The following is a 23,894-nucleotide window of genomic DNA, read 5'->3' as shown; positions in this document are numbered from 1 at the left end:
GAGGAAGGTGAAAGAGTGGGAGAGGTACAGACAGACTGGAGAGGGAAGAAAGATTTCGAGAGAGAGAGGTAGAAGCAGTATTCACCAATGAGTGCATTCTTCAGAACATCTTCAGAACATGAAATACACGTGTGAAAAGACTCCAACAGATTTTTTTTTAGGTCAAACATCACACACACATCCTATAGTCTCGCATGACCAAACTCTACAGGGGCCATCGGATGTTAAAATGAAGACAAAACTTCTCATAGATATCTAAATGATGCTAGGAAAACAACTCAGATGAGACAAATAGGAGAGAGACATATGGAAGAATCTCTGTAATGCAGAGAAAATTTTACACCTAACAGAGTTATTGAGGGAAAGTCTAGCCAAGGGGTTTCTACAGACGTTAAGGCAACAAATAAATTGATTCACTATGCTAATATCTTAGACAAAACAACAGGGAGTTTGTACAGCATGTTTTCAAGCTTCAGTTCAATAGCAGACAGAAATCTGTATGTCAGAATACATTTTATTTTTTATTTATTTTATTATTTTATATTTATTCCATGTAAGATTAAGTATATATATGCACATACATAAAGTCTTAATATATTACAAAATTTTAATGCATATAAAGAGAGACACATTTGTCTGCATCTTTTGATTCCCTCTTTGTTTTTCAACAGAGTGTGTTCCAAACCAGCACACCAAGGTAAGCCAGCCTAGCCCAGAATGGAAATTCATGCTGGTCTCAGCTGGTCTTTTCAGCAGGGACTTCCTCAATACTGACAAGCTTATAGCTTTCTTTGGTTGTTTTCAGGAGCGCTGAAGTTAATGCGGTTAATAAGCACCATAAGTGCATCGATGATCGTCCTCCAAATTACACCTCATCAGCAGCTCCCTGTCCAGCTATAAACTGGACGCACGTTTTTTAATCAGATACATATAACTATTAACCATCACCGTCCAGCGCAGCGGCCTTGTTTGACAGATCCCTATCAATGTATTGATCTCCAGCTCCTCTTTTCTCTCCATTCACAGAGACGAGTGGGTAATCGAGACTGTCGGTCGTGCTTCTCTTTCAAATGGCCATCATTCTATCCATCAGTTACTGCTCTGTCCATCCATTCAGCTCTCGTTCACACGACTTCTGTACGATTGTTTTGCTGGAGGAAGTTTTCGAATGGTGGATTTAGTTAGTCACCCCTTTCATTAAGAAGATGAGATTCATGGATCATTAGTATTGATAGCTTATGCCGCTTTCCTCTGCGTTCTGAAACGAGAGCAAAAACGCAATACGGATTACAAAGACATTTTTAATGTACGTTCGGAAAATGTGCTTTGACTGGTCGCAGTCTCTTTAGTAGAAATCTCTATAATTAGAATCGATAAGCAATTTAATTAGCCTCAGCTGTCCTGCGATGCTCGTGTTTGTTTTCTCTTTCATGATGGAAAGAGCGAGAGAATGAATGGAGGGAAAGAAAGGAAGAGCCGAAAGGAAAGATGTAATTGTGAGACTGTGACAATGTCGGTGAAAAAGAGAGTGCAAGACATCAAGGGTGCAAACAAAGTGATGTAGCGCAGAAATGGACCAGAGACAAGCAGAGAGACGGGGAGCCGTGAGACGGTGAGCGCTGTGGCCTTCGCTGTCTGTGAAGAGTGTGTCAGTGGCTTTGTGATGAGCCCTGATTGGATCCGGCACTGTGTCTGATTTACATATGTTTGCCATTGTTACTGGGGTTAGTGAATATCATGTAGCAGGTCTAGTGGGAGCTGCGACCAGCCCGAGTGAAGACTTGCCCGGAATTACAAGCAGCTCTGCTTCGCTCACTCCCGTTTCATCCCTCCAATACTCTCAAACGCTGATCTCTCCCTATCTATCTCTCAGCTTCCCTCTGCTGCTTTTCATCTCTCTCTGCTTCAAGAATATCTGTGGTTCTTTGTATATAGTGCTCGCTCTCTGGTTTCTTCTCTCTGGTTTTCTCTTGTTCTCTCTCTCTATGTGGTCTCTGGTCTGGATCTAGGGGGTCTACTGCTCTCTTTCTCAGGGTCAGGTTTCCAGAACCTCTGGTCAGTGTTTTGGAGTGTATATATATGTGTGTGTGTGTGTGTGTGTGTGTGTGCGCCAGGGAACATTGGCTGATCGCTACTCAGTCAGCTGTTAAATTAGATTCCTCTGCATGTCCTTTAGCACAATGCAGCCAAGACAAGAACCAGTAACACAAACACACACACACACACACACACTCATCAGACTCAAAAGTGCATCATGACCAACCAGAGTACTGGGAAAGCAAAACTCATGTTCACAGGCAATTATAACATTAATAACATTTGGCAAGATGTGACCAAAAAAAAAACAATAATAATAATCATAATAATAGTTAGTGATTTAATTTTAAGATGCATTAGTCTGGGGTTTGGGGACAGTTTTTTTTTTTTTTTTTTTTAATTCAGCAAGGAAGCATTAAATTGATCAGAAATTATTACTAGCAAAGACATTTATGATGTTACGAACAAAAATTTCAAACTAATGTTGGTCCATCTATTATTTAAAGAATTCTGGAAATAAATGTATCACTGTATCCACATAGATAATCAGCGCATTTGTTTTCAACATTGGTAATAATAAGAAATGTTCCTTGAGCACCAAATTGGCATATTAAAATAATTTTTGAAGGATCATGTGACACTGTAGACTGGAAATTCAGCTTTGTCATCAAAGGAATAACCACAAAACCAGTCATAAGTAGCATATTTGTAGCAATAGCCAACAATACATTGTATGCGTCAAAATGATCGATTTTTCTTTTATGCCAAAAATCATTAGGATATTAAGATAGAAGATGATGTTCCATGAAGATATTTTGTAAATGTCCTACCATAAATATATCAAAACTTCATTTTTGATTAGTAATATGCATTGCTAAGAACTTCATTTGAACAAATTTAAAGGCGATTTTCTCAGTATTTTGATTTTTTTTGCACCCTCAGATTCCAGATTTTCAAATAGTTGTATCTCAGCCAAATATTGTCCGATCCTAACAAACCATACATCAATTTATTTATTCAGCTTTCAGATGATGTATAAATCTCAATTTTGAATTTGACCCTTATGACTGGTTTTGTGGCCCAGGGTCATACATTCTCTATAAAATATTATAAAAATATATTATATTATTTTAAATTGTAATTTTTAACGATACAATTTTACTGTACTTTTGATAAAAATAAATGCAGTAAAATAAATGCAATGTAGGTTAAAAAATAAAATAAATCTTGCTGACCCCAAAAGTTTTGAACGGTACTGTATATATATATATATATATATATACAGTATATAACAGGCAGTTTGAGTATAGTGTGCAATGAGACCCAGGTCATGAATCAGTTTTTTTCTATCTTGACAGGAATTGATCACTATAGATTTTTGTTGGAAAATAACAATACAGACATTTTCTGGATATTGGTAGGAAAAATCTGTATGCCTTTCATGTTGAAAAAACTTTTTTAATAATTATAGTATCCCTTGTTTTGGAAGATGCATTCAAAATCTGTTTAGGTGAAAAGTTCTTAAAGCGTTTGTTTCCTGCAGGTCATGCAATACTATTCTTGAAGACACTGGACTTGTTTACTTCAACAGTTTAGTCATCTGATGGCAGAATGATGTGAACTTTGAGACAGTTTCGAAGCCAGAAGTTCTTATTACACCATGCCCTGCCATTGATACCAATTTAGTGTTCCAGGACAGTTCATCCCCTGCGGTGTAGCACACTGCGTCTCATGTTCTGAGACCATCAGATCCACTTCACGTCAGGAGTATAATGCCTGCAAATCTCTGGCTTCTTTATTGCGAGCGATTTCTTGTACGGAAGAACGACATCTGATATCGCCGAGGTGAGCTGAAGACGGCTCGCGGCATCATGTTGAATCACACGTCGGTACAGACGATGTTTTCGCCTCTTGTTCTACAGTTCAATTACAGAGTTACTCAAACACTGTGGCGATGAGCGCTGTAAGAAATTTCAATCAGCCAGAGGAACAAACACAGGCTTGCAGCAAGTTACGATTAGAACGGGGCTATGCTGGATTTTCAGCAGGAGAATGTAATTTCATTAAGGGATAATGCCTGAAATGCAATTCACTTCGTTAATTATGAGCCATACTATGATTACGTGCGTGCAAATTAGCCTATATGCACGTATGGGACTGTAAACTATTTTTTTTAAGCAGAATTGAACAGATTTTCCTCTAAAATGGGCACAGAAAATGTGTAAGGGTTGCAGGTTTTGTCTGGGTCTGTATGAGCAATAATGTCACTTCAGAAGTGATGTATGCTGATGTCATTCACTGAAGCAGTTTCTTCTCTTTCACACACACATACCTCACAGGGGTAACAGACAGCCTAATGGTCCCTGAATAAAATAATATTCCAGCTGACAGGCCATAGGACAGCCCTAATTAATAAAAGTTATTAAAAACTGTTGTCAAGGGACAAAACGAATTAGAGCGGTATCATGAAGCCGCTCAGGTAGGGGCTGGGAATAGTAGGTCAGACGGAAGAAGAAAGAAAAAGAAAGATATAGAGTTCAGCCAAATGTTTGCATGTGTTTGCGTTCAAATATGTGTCGGCATATGTATAATGTGAAACCATGTTGATGGGGCAAAACAAATGTGACAGTGGAATTATAACCATGTCAAGATGACAGATACAGACATGCTGATGAGCCTTACGCTCTCATTTCTCTTCTTCACTACCCCCTTTTTTCCACTTTTTGTCCATGTTCCAATTTAACCTGCATGTTCTGTTGAAATTGACTGTTGTTTTTATGTTTGGTGTCGCAAATGATACTTATAGTATAATGAGATCAAATTTTAGATTGGCTTCTTATTTTCCTTTTTAGAGCTTTTTCCTTTGACCTAATCAAAACTCAGTTGACAGATCTTAATAAAGGGATAGTTCACCCCCCAAAAAATTAAAATTACCTGATGGGCTTCTTTCTTCTGCTGGACACAGAAGATATTTTTAAGAATGCTGATAACCAAACAGCTGACATTAGCTATTGACTTGCATTGTATTTTTTCCTTACTATGGAAGTCAATGGCTACCGTCAACTTGAACTATCCTTTTATCCTTCTCTCTGAGAACCCAAACACGAGTAATATCTTTAAAAATCAATTTCTCGTAGAGGACTTTTGAAATTAAGTCAAAATTTTGCAAGTTGTAATAAGATTTGCCAAAGTCATTAACCTGATGGTTCAATGTTAAGTTTGAGATATTAAAATGAAAGCCTCTGAGGCCCCAAACAGAACATGAAGGTTACAGCCAACGTCAGCAGGATGTCATCACTAAACCTGAGCCGAACTCTCTCTTTTCCTTCTCTCTAGGTTTTATCATGGATTCCTGAAAGTGTATTATTGACTTGCACTCGGCGGCTTTTGTGTTTTCCGTTTTATTAGAGATGAGAAGAACAAATTTTCGAGTCTTTTAAATGAGTTTGTTTCTCATTCCGTGCAGTGGGCGCAGGGAGCGATCGGCCCCGAGAGTCTACGATTAGCGCAAGCTTAAAAATTTTTGAAAGAGCGAAAGGGAAAGGAGAAAGCAGAGAGCAATGAAAATGGTGCGATTTGTCTAATTAAAATGGATCCTACTAGACTGCCGATATTTTTGTTTACTGACTAAATGTCTGCTGTGTTTTGGGAAAATCGTCCCCCAGTGTCTCCCTCCATCTGAAGTCTGGAGATAACCATCAATATTAACTATAGCAAAAGAAGATGGGCTTCCTGTTTACACTGTCCGCACTAATCGCAGCATATTTGTGTATGTTATTCCATACACTTTTGTACATTAGGACTCCCACAATCTGGACAAAATGGGGTAGTTCTTGGTTTTTTAAACATACGGGAAAACCCGTAATACAGAATGTTAATACAGAACCGTCATGTACTTCTTTTGATTTAATATCCCAGATTTTTTGCTTTTATTGGAGTTCAAAGAATATAAAAGCAGCTTATTTATATATTACCATCCACACTAGCTCCGAGGGAGGAATATATGAGAAATAGTTGTTTACTGCTTTTGAAGTGCCCCCCTTCCCTGTATTAGTCTTTGACTGGGAGCTTTAGGGGGCATAGAGACATGTTCTCGGGTCCTGCGGGTGCAATGCTACGTCCTTGCTGTTCACCTACTGGGATATAGAGAGGCAGTGCTGTCTTTAATGTTGAATGTCTGCGTATATAAGATGTTCTCTTGTGCACATCACCACAGGGCTTTACAGAGAGAAATCTATAGGAATGTGCTGTATGTACGGTTTTGTGGACATGCATGTGTGAGTTGTTGTTTCTCTGCCTATAATGTCCCTCATCATTTTTGTCTTAACCAGCCACGACAAGGCATTTTGTGACGTTGCTTCTGTTCCACATAACTGAATGTTAAACATCAAATGTATGTGAACAGTTTGTGTCTGTGAATGTATCGTTCTACTATTTTATTTGTTATACTATTTTATCTATCTATCTATCTATCTATCTATCTATCTATCTATCTATCTATCTATCTATCTATCTATCTATCTATCTATCTATCTATCTATCTATCTATCTATCTATCTATCTGTCTATCTGTCTATCATCTGTCTGTCTGTCTGTCTATTGATTGTCTATCTTACAACTGTTACATTACATTTATTTTTCATTTTTGTATTTAGTTTTATATCTCTGTACTCATATTAATTGTTTCAAGTGATTCAATTTTTTTTTCTCATAATGTATTTTAGAAAACATATCAGAGGTTGGTACATAATCAAACATGTTTTATACATACTACAACATATTTTATTCTGTATTTTTGTATTGTTTTCCAGTGAAAGTATAAACATCCTTAAAACATCCTTTAAAATATAAAGTTACAGTATTTGAAGCAAAAATTCTGGGTTTTTCGGCTTTTCAGGGTTTGTTTTAATGTTGTTTTTCTTACCTCATTGGCAAATTGTTGTTGTTTGAACCATAAATCTCATAAAAGTTTGTTAGATTAATACTTGAAACTAAATGCCAATTAGATGAGTAAACGTTAGAAAAGTTTTAGAAAGGCAAGTCCTAATATCTTAAATAGTTTTGTTTCTCTAATAGATTTGTTGTTTTAATAAAGTTTAGATAGTTTTATTATCTTTTTAGCAATAACCTTTTCCTCTGGTACACATTATTAGGTCAGTGTTACATAAGGAAACAATTCTCACTCTCCAAACTTAACAGCAACTTCTCCTCTGTGCCTGCTCTTCTCTCCAATGCAGCAGACCTTTGGGCTTCTGTTGATCCCAAGTCCCGTCTGCCGTTTGCACAGGAAATCACTCACACATCTCACACTCCTGTCACCACAGAGGATTTTATCATCTGGAAAAAAACAATAGCATTCCTACGTGGCTGTGCTCACCATTTTAAAACACACACACAGAGACCGCTGCTCTCTCACAGTGCTAAATTTCACCCTTCAAACCTGCTTTATATCACGGTGTTACAACTATGTGAGACAGACACACCACAGCAGCTCTCATTCTTACGCTTGAGTTCATACACACTCGGTAAGGAGTGCTAGTGGGTGTGTGTGTGTGTGTGACTGTGTAGTAGTCAAAAAGAGAATGAATGCATTGGCGTAATGGCTGGGAGGGGGGAAATGGACCCTATGACTCATAGATTAAAATAGATTATGTCTGCGAATAAGAGGGGGGATCCTAGCCGTACCCAAACAAACACGACCATGGTAACAGAGCCTCTCACAAGGTCTGTGCCCAAAGCACTCGGGGGCACCAGGAAGGACCTGTGCTTGGCCGACGCGATACAAGCAGCAGCCTAGCCTTGGAAATGATTTCCTAAGTACGCTTGGGAGGGGCTTTTCAATCCAATTTGCACCAGCAGAGTGCTTCTCAGTAATCAGACTGGAGGCGTGGCACGAGGCCTGCAGCTATGGAAGCGCTCTGCTGAGAGCAGATCGATACCGGCTGGCCCCGGCCGGCCCAAATTCACCCTTCACTCAATTTCAATTTCAAAGTACTTTATTGGGATGATTGTTTTACATACAATATTGCCAAAGCATCAATATACACCAAAGAGGTGGCTGTAATGGTAATAGAAATGACATTCAAATGTATTATTATTTTAATATTTGTATTTTATACAGTATTTATTTCTTACCTCATTGGCAAATTGTTGTTGTTGTTGTATTTAACCATGAATCTCATTCAGTTTTGTTAGATTAATACTTTAAATAATTTAAAAAATAAATAAATAAATAAATTTGCCAATGAGATAAGGAAAATAAACTATAATAAATTTTCTAATAAATTTGTTTTAATATACTTTTTCCTTATATAGAGTATCTTCTAGCAATAGCATTTTACTCTCGTGCGCATATTTAGTTAACTCGAATGTTTTCTTTTTCATATACTGCTCTTTTGAATGTTTTATCTGTTAAAAAAATCCTGGGGAAAAAAATGTATCAAGCTTTCCACAAAAATATGCAGAAGCACAACTGTTTTGATAATAATAGCTTTTAATGGCTGCTGAAAATGCAACCTTTCCGTGACAGGAATAAATTATTATATTGCAATATAATAATTTAAATAAAATAAAGTTTTACAATACTTTTGTATATTTTTTGTAATATTTTTATGTCTTTTTTCCACACAGTTATATTAATTTTATACTGCCTGTCATAAAACATGCACAGACGTTAGTACTTTGATATGATTATTTTTTCTTTCAGGCTTTTTTCCCATTCATTTCATAATAAGTAACTTTGTACAATGTGTGTGTTTGAGGCAATAGATTCATATGAAAATGTCCTGTTTTGTTCTGTGGTCAGATTAGTGTAGTTCTTGATGTAGTGGCGTCTTCTATCTTCTCTGGTCTGGTGACAGTCACTTACACGCCTGTCCAACTTATTCGCAAAACATCTCAAACTTCAAGCGGAACTGTGAGCATCCGTGATCTGCTCCACTGAGGATTTTTATTCCATCCCGTGTTTGTGTCAAGCTTTCGCAAGCGTTTGCCAACAGTGTTGATCAAAAATTGCGTAAGGCCTCCCTTTGAAACTGATGAAAGGTCTTGAGTTATTGGCAATCTTTGGCTCCATTCGTCTTGCAACCTGTGGAGTGGTTGTTTGTGGTCCCGGTGGTAAGGCTAAGGGTTAAATCCTGGTTTGAATGACTAGGATGCCCCACTCACTCTCCCCATTGGGAAGGAAATAAATTCATTTAGCGAGCATCGGCTGGAGCTCTGAGGCTGGCGGAGGGTGGAGGAATAGGGGTTGGGGGTGGATAATACCATTTAGCTCATCGTGGAAATCATTTACGGGTGCAATTTGACGACAAGGATCGAGGGATGTTTTTAGTGTGGCATGGCTTCAGTCATATTGATGGAGATCTTTCTCTCTCCTTATTTGGTTCTCTCTCACACTCGCTCTCTCGTTTCTGTCTTCCACATTTATAAGCTATCGGAGTCTCATTCTACAGAACGATGTGGAAAGGGCACTGATTAAATAAAAGCTGCCGCAGTGGAAGGCTGTATTAAATATCAATTTCTGATTTAAGTTTATCAAAAACAAAACCACATAGCGAGTGATTTTTCTCCGCTCCATGGGCCCGCGTCATTCTCAGTTCAGTCTCACAATCTGCCTCTGTAAGATGTTTTGGCTTCCCTATATGAAGCCTGTATGTATTTCCTGTGTGGTTTGGCACTTCTCATAACAGTAATGGCCATTTTTAAATCATGTTGGGTTTGACTATGTGATGGAGGCTGAGAGGGTATGTGAACAGAATTTGTGTTATTCAGTGTGTGGACTCCTATAGGAATATTAAATTTGTGATAAGACACAGAGAGGTCAGATCTCTGATGTTACAGCAAGCTTCTGTTCCCTCTCACCCAGTGCATAATGGGAGCTGTCCATGGTGCTGAAGGCTTTTCAGCACTGCTGTAATGCTCAGTAGAGTTGGACAAAATCAGAATTTAAGAATTGGCTCTTTCTCAGTTTAATTCATGAACTTTGAATTGTAAATGAACTTTGAATTGACAGAAATAGAAATGTAAACTGAAATTCAAAGAATTTTAACATGATTAGCCTATGTCTGTCTGGCTTCAGTTTAAAAGAAAATAAGCTATCTAGTTTTCAGTCTCTCTGTCTATTTAAACTTTTTTTTTAATGTTATTAATTTTTATATTTATGTTAATTATTTTAATAATACAAAATGTTAATTTTAATAATGTTTTACATTGTTGTTTGTCCTGTTTAAACTTTTTTGTTTACTTTTAGGACACTTAGTTTTACAAGAAATATGCATTTAGGAATTAAATGATTGTTAAATAAATGTATATTTGAGAAAATGTTATTAAAGTGTTAATTAATAATTTATAGCATTATTTTAAATAATATTTTTTAATATTGTTGTCTGTTTGTTTTTTATGTTTAAACTTTTATTTGACTGTTCTAGTTTGAAAAAAAAATATTCAATTATATTATATTATATTTCTATCCATCTATCTATCTTGCCTTATAAACGTCAAACTTCAAGGCTTTTTAAACTTTTCAAACAAACTTATCACAGCAACATTTAAAGTTTATCTTGACAAACTTTCCTTTTCAAGTTAAATATTACAAACCATAATATTAAATACAAGACTTGTCTGTTACTGGATGATCTTAAATTCTGCATTTGTAATTTCAAGTAAATTAACATTGGAATTTCTGCATCCTGTTAGCAGGAATTCCATTAGAATTTAAAAGGCTTCTCAACTGAATCGCACCCGAGTTCTGAGGAACTCTTTCAAGTGACTTCAGACATTTCACCACAACTTTTCTCTCTCATCTCTCTGTAACCTCACATCATGTAGTGGTCACTCTCTGACCGCTGCGATGACGGACAGTCCCAGAGGTTTGGTTTTACCGCACATCCTCTCGGCGTCTGTGGTGGAGTACGGTACAAGCTCAGGTCATCACTCAAGCTCTCTGTGACCGCAGGCGGATCTAATGGGAGCTAATCGGGCGTCAGCTCTCTTAGGTCATTTTCGCTTAACCTTCCAGAAAAAAAAATAATAAAAAAAAAACCTAATGCACATAGAAGCAACAACGAAAACACATAGACCAGGCGGTTTTAGAGACCAAACACCTTCAGCACAGGTGTAAAATGGAGAAAACAAAGCACATTATGTTGTTTGCAGGTGCAAGAGCCGGAAAAAACACGTTGAAAATGTGAGGCTGGATTACTGACTGTTTCAACCGCCTCATAGCCCTCCAGATGCAAAGGAAGCTGCTCTCTATCCTTCATCTTATCTTTGTAAAATGTGGCTTACTCGTCCATTTAGCTCGCTGAATATTTCATTGCGCGGGTCAACACACATGGCAATAATAAGGTGATTTCAAGCGAAAGCCGTTTCCGGCAGACTTTATGGGCATGCGAGCACCTCACCCGAATCCCCCCCACCACCACCTTGCTTTCTGCCCAAGATAGAATAAAGACCACCCCTCCCTGTCAGGCTTATCTACTGTTTTTCAGGCCGCTGGACAGACCTCACCCCCATTGGTGCTTTGAGACGGGCTGCATCAATACTGCTTAATGTTTTAGTGAATTACAATATCCACCCCAGGCTATGGGCTGCCTCGCTCTTTTTCCTCTGTCTGACTAGGAGAGAGTCAGACACGGCATGGGTGGTGCAACTTGAGGAGTGGGATGAAAGCAAGAGATGCAGCGTTAGATGGACAGACACGTAGACAGAGAGAGACAAACTTCCACATCTAATCAATAGAACACCCGCACTTGTCAAAACTTGAGTTTGGCCCCCCACGTAACTGAAGTGGCATGTATGGGCTTGTGTGTTTGTGTATCAAACTGTACATGTTTCATCAAAGCTGAACTGTACATCGATGCTTAGCACACCATGTGTTGCGTCAGCGCCTCGGTTTGAGCTTCTGGAACTTCGAGACACTTGTAAGAAAGTGCAAACACATAGAAAGAACTGAGAAGTAATAAAATCCCAGGCTTCCTTATTCCTCACTCCTTCTCACCCCTCCACGCCTGTCCACCGTGCGTTCGGCCACGGAAGAGTGCGTTTTTCATTTGGATAATGGAGCATTGACTCTAATTGAGAGGACAGCCTCATTTGTTTGCCAACATGTCAATGGCCGGGTCTCTCATTGTTTCCACTACATTTACATTAATGCATTTCTCCCCACTTCTATTAAACTGCATCCCTCCCCAGCCAAAGCTGCTGCTGCTGCTGCTGCCTAATGCTGCTTAGTCAGTGAAAAAAGGTTAATAACAATCAAGCAGAAATGGGAAAGAAAGGCTCTGCGTTTCCTACGGCTCTTCATTGGCCTTCTGTAATGGACAGAGGTTGAAAAGGCGGAGGAGACCAAATTCTGCTGAGATTTTCTCTTTTTGTAATTTTATTTATGGGCTTTTTAGCCCATATTATAGAACAATTGAGAAAGACAGGAAAGTTGAGAAAATGAGATTGGGAATAACCTTAGGATGTACTCAAACATGAATCCTCAAGAGCCAACAGCTCTCAAGCACCACAGATTTATATACATTTTTAATTGTATTCATTTGAATCATTCTTTTATAAGCATTTTTAATATTTTTTTATAAAATATTTAATACTATATTGTTTTACACTAATATCTTTTCATAATTTTATGTTATTTTAATATTTTTTTATTTATACATAAACCTTTATACATATTTTCCTTTTTTCTTCTTCTTCTCTAGGAAAAGGAAGAATTAGACATGTTTTTTCTCTCAATTTCAATTCGTTTTGATTCTACTTCATTAAATCAAAATGCAGTTCTGCATTCTGTTTGCTTTCTCAATTCATATTGAGTTCAGAGTCAGGAATATTATTAATGTGCAAAATACTTGCGTGGTTCCAAACAAGAAGTCGTTTGTGTCCAGGGGTGCCTGGTGTTTTATTTTTTTAAGCTCATCAGATTTTGATTAATTAAGGAGCAGGCACAGTAAGTGCAAGAGAGATCCCATTACCCAAAGGTTGGTTAAAGGAGCTGTTATTGGCTCTCTTTGCCATGAGCTCTCAGGACGGGGTCAAACTCCAAGGTCCTAAATTTGTATAAGATTAATACGTTGATATGAGTCTCTCGGGGTAAGCAGCTTTTATATAGCAAGATTCAGACGTACAATACACAAACACACATTTACAGAAAAATACACAATACACTTTGTACAGATGACCCAGTTGCACCTGTGCTGACAACAGCACTCTGCCCCAGAGAGTAGCCCTCATCTGTCATAACACACACACACACACACACATATCAGTGTTTTACCGTTGAGATTAGCCAGGTCATCTGTCATTACACACACACACAGCCCTTGCACATCAACACACTAACACACCTGCATTATGTCCAAATGAGTACTTCTCATCTCTCATCATCTCACGATACACACGCTCGCTAATGTAAGCCATCTGACCATCTGTAGTTTCAATGAAACACACTTTAATGTGCACAAACATTATTTTACAGACCAAAAAATATCAGAACTGGAGTTTCTTTGCGACTTATGTCTGTTACAGTTGCTTTATTTTATATGATTTACTCTTTTATATGAAATTCTATTATTTTATAAAAAGATATGACTATTATTTTATATACTAATAACTTTCTGAATAAGTTCAAATCCCTTCTGTCCCACCCAAACTTCCTGTCTGAACAGGAAATACGCCAACTCAGGACAGAAAACTGCACTCATCAAGCAGCTTTTCTCATTGGGCCTTTAAGCTGCACTTCAAGAACAGTCACTAAGCCAGTCTCCACTAGCACAAATGATGACACCTCTCAGAGGAAGAGAGAAAAATAACGCACCGCCACATCCTAATGTTCGCTGATAAGATTAGAAAACATCGTGTTCTTCGTGACTCAAAATGAACGGGAAAGCAACAGAGTAAAGAATCTCATTTGCATCCTCTTCAATGGAGAGAAATGGATGAGAAGAAAGAAAAAGCACATTCATTTACATGCTGATACACAGAGCGAAAGAAAGACACCTCTTCACACAGAGACCTAAATGAGGGGGTAGATACTCATTTAATTCCAGCGCGGAGACAGAGAGTGAGAGAAAACGCTTAAGTGAGACAGAATGAGTGAAACAGAGGGAGGTGAATATGAGGGAAAAGACGAGAGAGGCCGTGAAAAGGGGAAACAGCAGCTTGTATTAGAAACCTGTAATTTAAATCAAAGGTTATAATCAAAAATTTATCAGTTAATTGATCTCGCACATGCTGCTTGCCAAGAGAGCAATTTAGAACCCTGTCGCTCGGGCTGCAAATCTATCGAGCGCTGCTCTATAAAGTAAGTTTGTTGCCTTGTAATGATCAAGCAGTCCTCTAATGTTCTCTGAGAGCTGATATGATAGGGCCCAGACAAAGCCATTCAGCAGCCGGGACCCCACACGTCTCAGATGCTGCTGCTTTTCTCTGATAAGACAAAGAAAAATCATGCCTCAGAAGGAAGGAACAGCACTACCAAATATTACAATTCTGTAATCATTTACTCACCCTTATCTCGATGCAAATTTGTATGCTTTTTTTCTTCTGTTGAACACAAAAGGAGAATTTTGATTAAACTTCCTGGAATATTTTTTTCCATATTTTTAAGCTCCAAAAGTCCTGTAGGTTTTTAGATATATGTGAGGAGCACACAGAAATGTTGTTATTCTTTGATAAACTTTTCTTTTGAAGATTATTGAGTGAGCTGAACTTGAGAACATACAGTAATCAGTCCAAATCATTTAAAAGAACTATCTCAAAATAGTTTAGAGTCGTTTACAGATCTAATTCTCAGGTTCAACTCACTGATTCTGGAGTCCTGGAGGTCAGAATTATCAGCAAATAATCTAAACTTTTCTTTGTTCCTCACATTATCTGTTGTGTGGCATTAGAAGACTTTGAACACAGAGCACAAGCAATTTGGACTGCATTTATGGTGTTATCATGCTGGTGTTTGGTTATTTTTGAAGTTTGCACGATGTACAGTAGCTACTATGAACTGTTTATGTGTAAAAATATTTGAAGGTTTTTCAATATTTGTTCTTTTAACACTTAATACATTTGAATATCAGGTGAAAAGTGTATAGGGGGAATATTCCTTTTGCCAGCAAGAACAGGGATCCGAATCAGCGCTTGGATTTAATCACTTTAATTGTTTTTAATATCTGAGGCTTATCATGGTGTATGATTCAGGTTCAGATTGTCAGGTGCAGTAGTTGCTCTGCAAGTTTTTCAGCCATTATCATGGAATTAGGTCCCATTCTCTGCTCTCATGTGTTATCACGACCCAGGCATACAGGGCTCTTGTGATGATCGCTCATGTCACGTCTCACTGCAGGCATTGTTCCTTGAAGAGCCAGAAAATCTGGATTAGTATTAGATATGTAAGAATAAAACTGATAAAATCTCTCTCCTTCTTTCTTTCCAGGGTAACCAAGAGGCCCCTGCTCCCCCAGAAGCCATGGCTCAGCCGTACGCTCCAGCGCAGTATCCTCCCCCTCCACCTCAGAACGGGTTGCCTGGCGAATACACCCACCCTGGGCAGGACTACACGGGGCCCAGTCCGGTCCCTGAGCACGCCGCAGCCCTCACTATCTACACACCCACACAGACACACAGCGAGCCACCTGGCACTGACAGCAGCACGCCTTCCCTCACAGGGACTAGCAGCATACCAGTGAGTGCCACTAGCAGCATGCAAGCATGGAATATTTATTTTATTTCATTTTATTTTATTATTTTTGAATTGATTTGATTATTTTATTTTACTTAGAATTCCATGTGAGTCATACGAGTAGCAAAATCACAATGTAATTGTCGTATCTAGTGTAAGGTATTGATGGAAAAACCTGTGTTATTTAAAAAATAAAATGAAATACTACTGAGACAAAAATATATTTTTTAAAAACAAAACAATGCAAGTTGCAGTTTTATGAACTGTAAAAAAAATTATGCAAAGTAAATTGCCAGTGGGAGGTGGCAAAAAGGTCATTTTGTACCCCATGAATAGGACATTTTTATTCATTTTTGAGTTACTTTTTACATTCTACATTTTTTGTTGTCAGAATCAGACTCTAACGTCCCATTTTTAACATGTCTGCATTCAGACTGACTCAGATAAAGAGAAATTGGGGCTAGGAAATAGAAGAGTTTGGAATGAAAAGAACTATAGAGCTAGTGCAAGCAAAGATAAAAGCATAAGACAAAATAAAAGACGTTGAGAGAAAAACCATCCTTCTCAATTTAAAGCGTTCTTCTGCTTTTTCTCTCCATTTTATCAAGCTTTAAACCATGGCTATCACATGGCTTCATATCTTAAACCCCATGGAGCCATTTACCATGGCTAACAATATCACAAACGTCTCAATGGACCACTTAACGAGTGCTGCCCAAGTGCTTTATCTGAGCATATGACAAGAAACTCTGAGAGGAAAGAGTGTCCTTAGACCCGGTCCCATGGGTAAGTTGTGTCTTGTCTGTTTGCGCTACCCTTTCTTGGTTCCTGTAGGCCTTTGATTAACACATTCACTTACACTGGGAGGAAAAATAGGGGAAAAAAACAGAAGGACAAATAAATCCCTAAAGGTTGTTTTTTATTTTATTTTTTTTTATTTTTCACTTACATTTGATTTGATGCTATATTAAGGATTCAGGACTTGACACTCATCCTTTACAAAACCCCTATACCATGGGCCTTGTAAAATACAAGGTTTTAGCATCATTTAGTCACTGTATTCACTGGAAATGTTGTCGGAAATATTGGACAGTTTGCCCCAATGTGTTCCAACTTTGTCTGCAAATCTAAGTATCTACATAAGCATCTAAATACAGTTTTGTAGCTATTGTAGCTAAACTACTGTATTTCTATAGCAAGAAATATATAACAAGCAATATATAACAAGATATTTACCCCCGGTTTCACAGACATGGCTTAAGCCTAGTCCCAGACTAAAATGTAATTCTGAGCCGTTTCAACTGAAAGAAACTTGCACTGACTTATCTTAAAATATATCAGTGCCTTTGTTTTGTCTCAAGATTGCACACCAGTAATGTTTTTTTCTAAGGCATGTTAATAAAAATGACTTAAATGTCCAAATTGTACTATGTCCTAATCCTGGTTTAGTCTAAACCCTGTCTGTGAAACCAGGCCTTAATGTTGTTGATAAACACCATGAGTGTCTAATTTTTTAAGAGGATAAAGATCTTGCTGGAGCCCAAATTTGTGTTCACGATTTGCTAATTTACGTCATAGGGAACTAGGGAGTAAAATGAGACACAGCCAGAGAAAGGTCATAAGAGAAGTGGGAAAGAGAAATTAAAGAGCATAAAACTTTTCTTCAATGCAAAAAGAAGTACAAGGTCTTCCTGGCCTTAGGGGGGGAAAAGGACGGATGAAAAATGTAATCTTTTTCTCTTTCTGATTGGGATATGCGTAAAGCTCTGAGGTGGTATGGTTTAAAGGAAGTAGATATAATCCCACGCTCAGCAGATCGGCAAGAAGTGATGCTGACAGGCCCTGTAAAGGCACCTGAGCACTGGCTGGGCTAATCCACGGCTCGGTTGGAGGATGTACTTAAACTGTCACTCTGGCCTAACCCACCAGGGAAATTCTCCCTTTCTCCCTCTTTTCTCTCTCCCCGTGGAGGATCATTAGCAAAGAAGGAACACTACACCTCAGAGAGTGGACAGTAATCACATCAGATCACATATCAGATCACAACAGCACAGACTCTAGATGCTCGGTAACTCTGCGATAAAAGACTACTTACCTCTCTTTAGGGTACGTGCTAACAGTTTCCACTACGACTGTCATATTGCCTTGGGTGGGATTGTCTAAACTGTGATTTGCAACTCGCTCAAACACAGCCGTACTGCTCAAAGGAGCATGATGTTATGTTATTAAGGCAATGCCATTATTTCCTGCACTTATTCTTGGCCGCCTTCCCTGAGTAGTTTTTACTGTGCCATTGATAATAATACTGCAGGTATAAGCGCTCTTTAAGCCTCCATATTCGTTACCGGCTAAACCTGTTGCGAGTCAGATTACCTTGTCTAATTAATTAGAGCTTTGCGCAAGACTGAAAGGCCAGTGTCTTCTTTCTAGATGACAGGTGACAGTTTGTATTCGCATCTCGGTGTGAGGGAGGGATGATGGGATCGGAGGGGAGGATGGCAGAAGTGTAGAAGAACAAAAAAATATAAAGCGGCTCAAGCTAATCCCTTTAAGTGAAGCGCTGGTTTGGCCCTAATCGGATGTAATCTACCTGCTTGGCAGCTTTCCAATCAGATAGTTTCAATTATGTGGTTGTAGGGGCATTCTGAAGGGGGAAGTGCTGAGCTGAGCACTTTGAAAGTGATTTGCAGATAACACTGAATGAGTGCGGCAATAGAAACGATTTAGCAGGACTCATTCCCCACCCAACCGCACATAAAAACACGGGCACGCGCGAGTGTGGGCAAACACGAGCCTCCTGTGACGTTGCGGTAGGGGAGGGGGTTTGGATGCGAGGTCCAATGTGGTGGTGTATGATAATGTTCAGGCAATTATTTCTTGGTGCTGCTTGGCTGCTCCATTCCTTGCGGAATGTGAAGTGCAGGGAAGTTGCTCTTCTACAACAGGAATGGAAACAAGAAGTGCATCGGATGTATGGAATGAGTGTATTCCAGCGTTAGGGAAGGCTAGCAGGAAAACACAAGTGAGAGGAGATGATCCAGTATACTGTATGTGTTAGGACAGGGGTTTTCGAACTCGATTCCAAGGGCCAACAAATATATATATACAGTTGTGCTCAAGTTTTTAGAAAGCAAAATTATTTTATACTATAATATCAAGTTGGTGAATGTACATAAATCATTACCTTGAACATATTTCATTAATATCTTAATGAAACATTAACTTTGTCAGCCCTAAAAATACATTGTATAAATTATTTTATTTTTTTTTCAAATTTTCAGCAGATACTCTGAAAACTTTTTTTTTGGTTCAAACAGTTAGCATTTATTTTCAGGTTGCGTGTAGGAACAATCAATTTAAACTTGACATGATGCATGTTTACTGGAAATATGCTGGACAGAATATGTCAGGGCGATAAATAGTCCACATTTATCATTCAGTAAATCATTTGGCATATTTAATCCCAGACCCTGGCAAACGGAACACTGTTATATAACATTCCTGACTTCAGTTGTGGTAATTGGCTGTCATAAACCTTTAGAGGGAGTAGTATACCTACTTGGGGTTAATTTGGGGAGCTTTTCTTAGCTGACCATAAAATCCTCCCGTATGGATTTACTATTAGCTTTTTTGGCAAGATCCACATTCTGGTACTCTAAGGCAGGTTGCTTAGCTCCTCCCCACTGTCATCCTAGTAAACGGAGTGCTGGAGAGAGGGTCATAGTCCGTCTGCACATACAAGAGAGACATCAAATCCTCCTCCTAAACATCTCGCGACGTCCTCCAGAGGACGACCTGGCAATCCGAGCGAGCGAGGAGTTTGCCTCCGCCTCGAACGCCGAGCACTTTTAATTACTTTTCACCTCGTCTGCGGAACTTGGGAGCGCAAAGCCCTCTGAAACCTTGTCTCTGAAAGAGACAGATGCAGCCCATGCTAGCTGCAATATAATTAACATGCAATTAACACAAATTAAAAGGCAAATTGCGCAGACGAACCCCCTGTAGATGGCTGCTTAGCGGTGACGATGAGATAATTAGATCCAAACCTGGAGTGCAGAGTCTCGAACGCTTACCTCTCCTCTCCCTCTCCTGGCCTGGTGTCAACTCCTCCAGAGAAGAGCACTCCAAGCCGCCACGCTCAAGAGCAGGGGAAGTGCTCCGAATAAAGCCAGAGAGATTATATCGTTCTAGTCGAGAGCGAGCGAGCCGGACCGTGTGTTTTACAAAGCGCTTGTTATGGCGGAACAATTGTCTCCTTTTTAAGCAAAGCGCGCAAGACAAATGCGAAGCAGCCCTACGATTTCTCTTCATTTTTATCACTGTCCGTTACTCGCTGCGCCACGTCGCTACATGATGACTTACATCTGAGAGGACCTAGTCAATACGTGTTCCCATAAAGTAAGCAAATCAAAGCCCTCATCCTTCTCTCCAGCACTTCGTTGGGCAGAGCAAGGAATTGGAGGCTCTCAGAGGCCACGCTCCGTCGGTCGGTAATGGGCGAGTCCGCGCCGTCGCAACGCTCACCTGTTAGACATGATAGATAGCACAGCTCTCTCCAGAGCGACTGCAGACAGAGCATGTGAATGACCGATGGCACCGGCGTGATGGATGAGGATGAGGGAGCGGGAAGAGGTGCAGCCCAGGGAGCGGGGGCACCAGGGGGTAATTGCACCTCCGCTTGCCCATCCATCTGCTCGGCTTTCCATCTACCACCATCAGGCAGGGGCTACGGGCCTCCGCTGCTCGGCGACCTCAGGCGGCATACACAAGGGGCAGGACGACAGGCTGTGTGGATCCAGAGCCGACCCGTGTGCTTTATCTTAACAGGGCTTGACTGTCTGCATGGTTGCGATGATTGATAGTGCCAATGTGCTGGTAAACACGGTGTCCTCTCACAGAGACCCCGGAGAGCCCATTGGGAGAGACTGTGCATTAGAGAAGATGAGGAAGTTGTCAGATGGAAAAAGCAGAAGTTGGTGACCCTCGACATTTAATGGTTCAGAGGTTTTGCCATTGTTATACTGTATAACCTGTAGCGAGAGTTCAAACTTACCTTCATCGTTCTCAAATAAGACTGGTTATTGATTACTGACCGTGTGAAGCGTGTATGTTTAGCATTGTTTATACAAAACATTTAGTGTAGTCATCTACAGGGATTTTTATACACACGTTTAAAGGGACATTTCATCCGAAAAATAATATTCTTTTATCAATAATGCAATTCAGACCTGTATGACTTTCTTTCTTCTTTAAAGCACACATTTTAAACAATATTTTAATTGTTTTTTCCATACAGTGCAAGTCTATGAGTTCCAAAACAACATTGGACCAAATATATGGACTAAATAAACACAGAAATTTTTCAAAACAACATCAATATTTTTACTCTTGGGTTTTATGTTTGTTTCCCCTAAAAATTGCCTTTGATAGAGCTCATCATGCTTTAGCTGTACTGTACTGCTTTAAAATGAACATATTTCTTTCAGTAAGGTTTCTTGAATAAATATTAGATAAGCACAGAAGATGCTTGTCTGCATGGTTTATCATATCTTTATGTTAATTGCAAAAAAAAAAGATACATCTTTGAGACCCATAGAAATGTAAAGTCGCTTCTGTCATGTTACTGGTGTAATTTTCCCTGTTAAGACATATGTCCTCTGCAATAATGATTTTGCTCAGCGAGTTAAACTTTAAAATCTCATTTCAGCTGATATTTTATCATGCCATTTTTCACCTTCTCTCTGTAATGAGTGAAAAAATGAACGCCTTCCAGGTCCAAATCTTTTGCATTTGAGTTGGTATTATGTTCTTAGCTGTGTCTACATAATTGCATTTACTTCACCTTTTTCCTCTATTTTTCTCTGTCAGGGTGCGAGCGAAAAGGGATGGAGTGATAGATATCTCATTATATCTTCATTACCTAATACATGATATATTGCCGTCTTCTATGATTCATATCTCTTGTGTGTTTTGTGCCTAATGAGGGGGAATTTGTCCAGCCCACTTATTATAATTAACTATGTACATGAAATGCAAGAAAACACGCTTTGGATGTATGGATAGATCTCAATACTATCAAAAATTATTGAAAAATCAATTCAATAGGGATGCACAGAAATCATGTGTTTTTGTCAAGTTTGGATTTTCAGCTTGAGTTTTTAATCTTCAGAATTCACTTTAGTGCTCATGTTATGCGTGAAAAGTTTAAGCCTGTTTTAGGCTTTTCTGACTTTTGAAAGCTTAATAAGATCCAAAACCTTAACGATTTCACTATATCTAGCGTGTCAGCTTTCAGGCTGTTTATACTCCATTGACTTCCAGTCCTTTTTAAGTATTTAAGTCTACTACTATTGTTCATACAATATTTACAACATTTTATTATTAACTTGTTCTTCACTGTTTGTACTGCAGACCTGAATGATGCCTCAAATCATGCAACTTTACTTTTGCTTTACTTTTAATGCGCTTGACATTATTCAGATAAATTTTCACCTTACAGATGATAACAGCCAATAATACCCCATAGTGTTACACTGAAGCCATTTGTAACTATGAGAATATCATAGAGACTGTGGATTGTACTGTTTTAGGCTAGAAAGAAAGCACCTAGCAACCCACAAGACACCCTAGCAACACACAGCAAATTTCTTTCTTTCTTTCTTTCTTTCTCTCTCTACAGCGTGAGTCTGCTCTAGTATACAGCTGTCTATGGGCCCAGCCAAATGTAGCTGCCTTCAGCACTTCTTTCTCATTGATCCTGCTAAGCTGGGGGAAGTTTAGCTGACATCATCTCTTCATCTGTGCTCCCATGTTCTTCTAATTCATTATGTACATGAAGGGCTGCCGCTCTGGTGCTGCGCTCACCATGCTTTTTCCTTCACTGAACATGTCTGCACACAATAGCTGAAAAACAAGACAAACTCTTAAACGCAGAGGAGTCTTCTGCATCTGCCAGCCATTGCATCACGTCTGGATTAATTATTAATTCAGTTATACACTAACCTGATCCTCCCTCAAGAGCATTTTGTTAGATAATATTTTTCTTTATAGATATTGATTTATTATTTCTTTCTGTATTGTTTCATAATATTTGATATGATTTAATGTACATAGGTGTAGATAAACAGATATGTTCACTGATATTATTCACACCTTTCTACTTAAATATGTGTTTGTTTGTTTGTTTGTTTGTTTGTTTGTTTGTTTATTAAATATTTTATCACATTTTGGTTATTTTCCAGTTAGTATGTACAATCCGCACCACAGATTTTCATCCCGAAATGAAATGCGAAACAAAAAAGCGTTATTGTAATGGAAAAATAAATGATAATACAATAATAATATTATGACTATATGTATTTTATATTATGTAAATATTATTTTATCATAATAATATTGTAATATATTTATTTATTTGTAACTTAAATATTAATATAATATTTTTATATTAAATCAACAATGCATTTTTTTTTCTTGTTACGGTGTATGGAATGTTTAGTTTTTTATTATCAAAAAAGCAAAAAATTAAAACAGTTAAAAAAATTGTTGTCATCTTGGATACTTACAATAATGTTTAATAATTAATACTGGCTGTAAAAAAATAAAAAAATAAAAAAATAAATCTCGGTTGATTTCTAGTAGAGACACCACTGCATGAAGTGTGGTTTTTGCACACCATGCGTGACAGGGCGTCTGGTCGGAGTCTGGTCAGATGAGGTCTTATGAAGCTGAGAGAACAGCAAGAGGAATAGTGAGAATGGGATGAAGGCTGTAGCGTCAGGGCTTGTGAGGTGAAAGATGAATGTGTGTCACGGACAGCAGTCCATCCTTGAGCACAGCTGCGTCACTGCCATTTCCTCCACATGATGGACAGATGAGCACACCATCTTTACGCTTACTTTCTCTCTCCCTCTCCCATTCTCCCTCAGGTCTTTATAGGCGGCTGCTCAGTAAATGCATTCTCTGGTCTCCCCATGTCAGAGGTTTTTTTTCTTCCTTAAATCTGTATCCTCACTTCCTGACAGCTTCCTTAATCTTCACCGCCACATACAAATGTTGGCAGAGTAGAGGGAATTTGTAATATGCCACCAGCATGCCCTGATCTCCCCCTGCTCACCCACCCCCTCACCGCCTCGTAACTGTTGCCCGCTGTACTTTTTACAGGTCGTGACGGCTTTTTAGG

The 23,894-nt window shown here is 38.7% G+C and overlaps 1 protein-coding gene across 17 annotated transcripts in view; it reads left to right on the top strand.

The window, feature by feature from the left end:
* Positions 1-23,894, top strand: part of rbfox3a (RNA binding fox-1 homolog 3a) — a 450,519-nt gene that overhangs the window by 385,177 nt on the left and 41,448 nt on the right. For all 17 annotated transcript variants that reach the window (XM_058792708.1, XM_058792719.1, XM_058792718.1 and 14 more), the window contains one exon: positions 15,467-15,715. In XM_058792708.1, coding sequence (XP_058648691.1) covers positions 15,467-15,715 — 249 coding nt within the window. The remainder of the gene's footprint in view (positions 1-15,466; positions 15,716-23,894) is intronic.

The sequence above is a fragment of the Onychostoma macrolepis genome, chromosome 12 (assembly GCF_012432095.1).
Source record: "Onychostoma macrolepis isolate SWU-2019 chromosome 12, ASM1243209v1, whole genome shotgun sequence".
Classification (NCBI taxonomy): domain Eukaryota; kingdom Metazoa; phylum Chordata; class Actinopteri; order Cypriniformes; family Cyprinidae; genus Onychostoma; species Onychostoma macrolepis.
The sequence above is the reverse complement of the archived record's forward strand: the minus strand, read 5'-3'. Positions and strand labels throughout refer to the sequence as shown.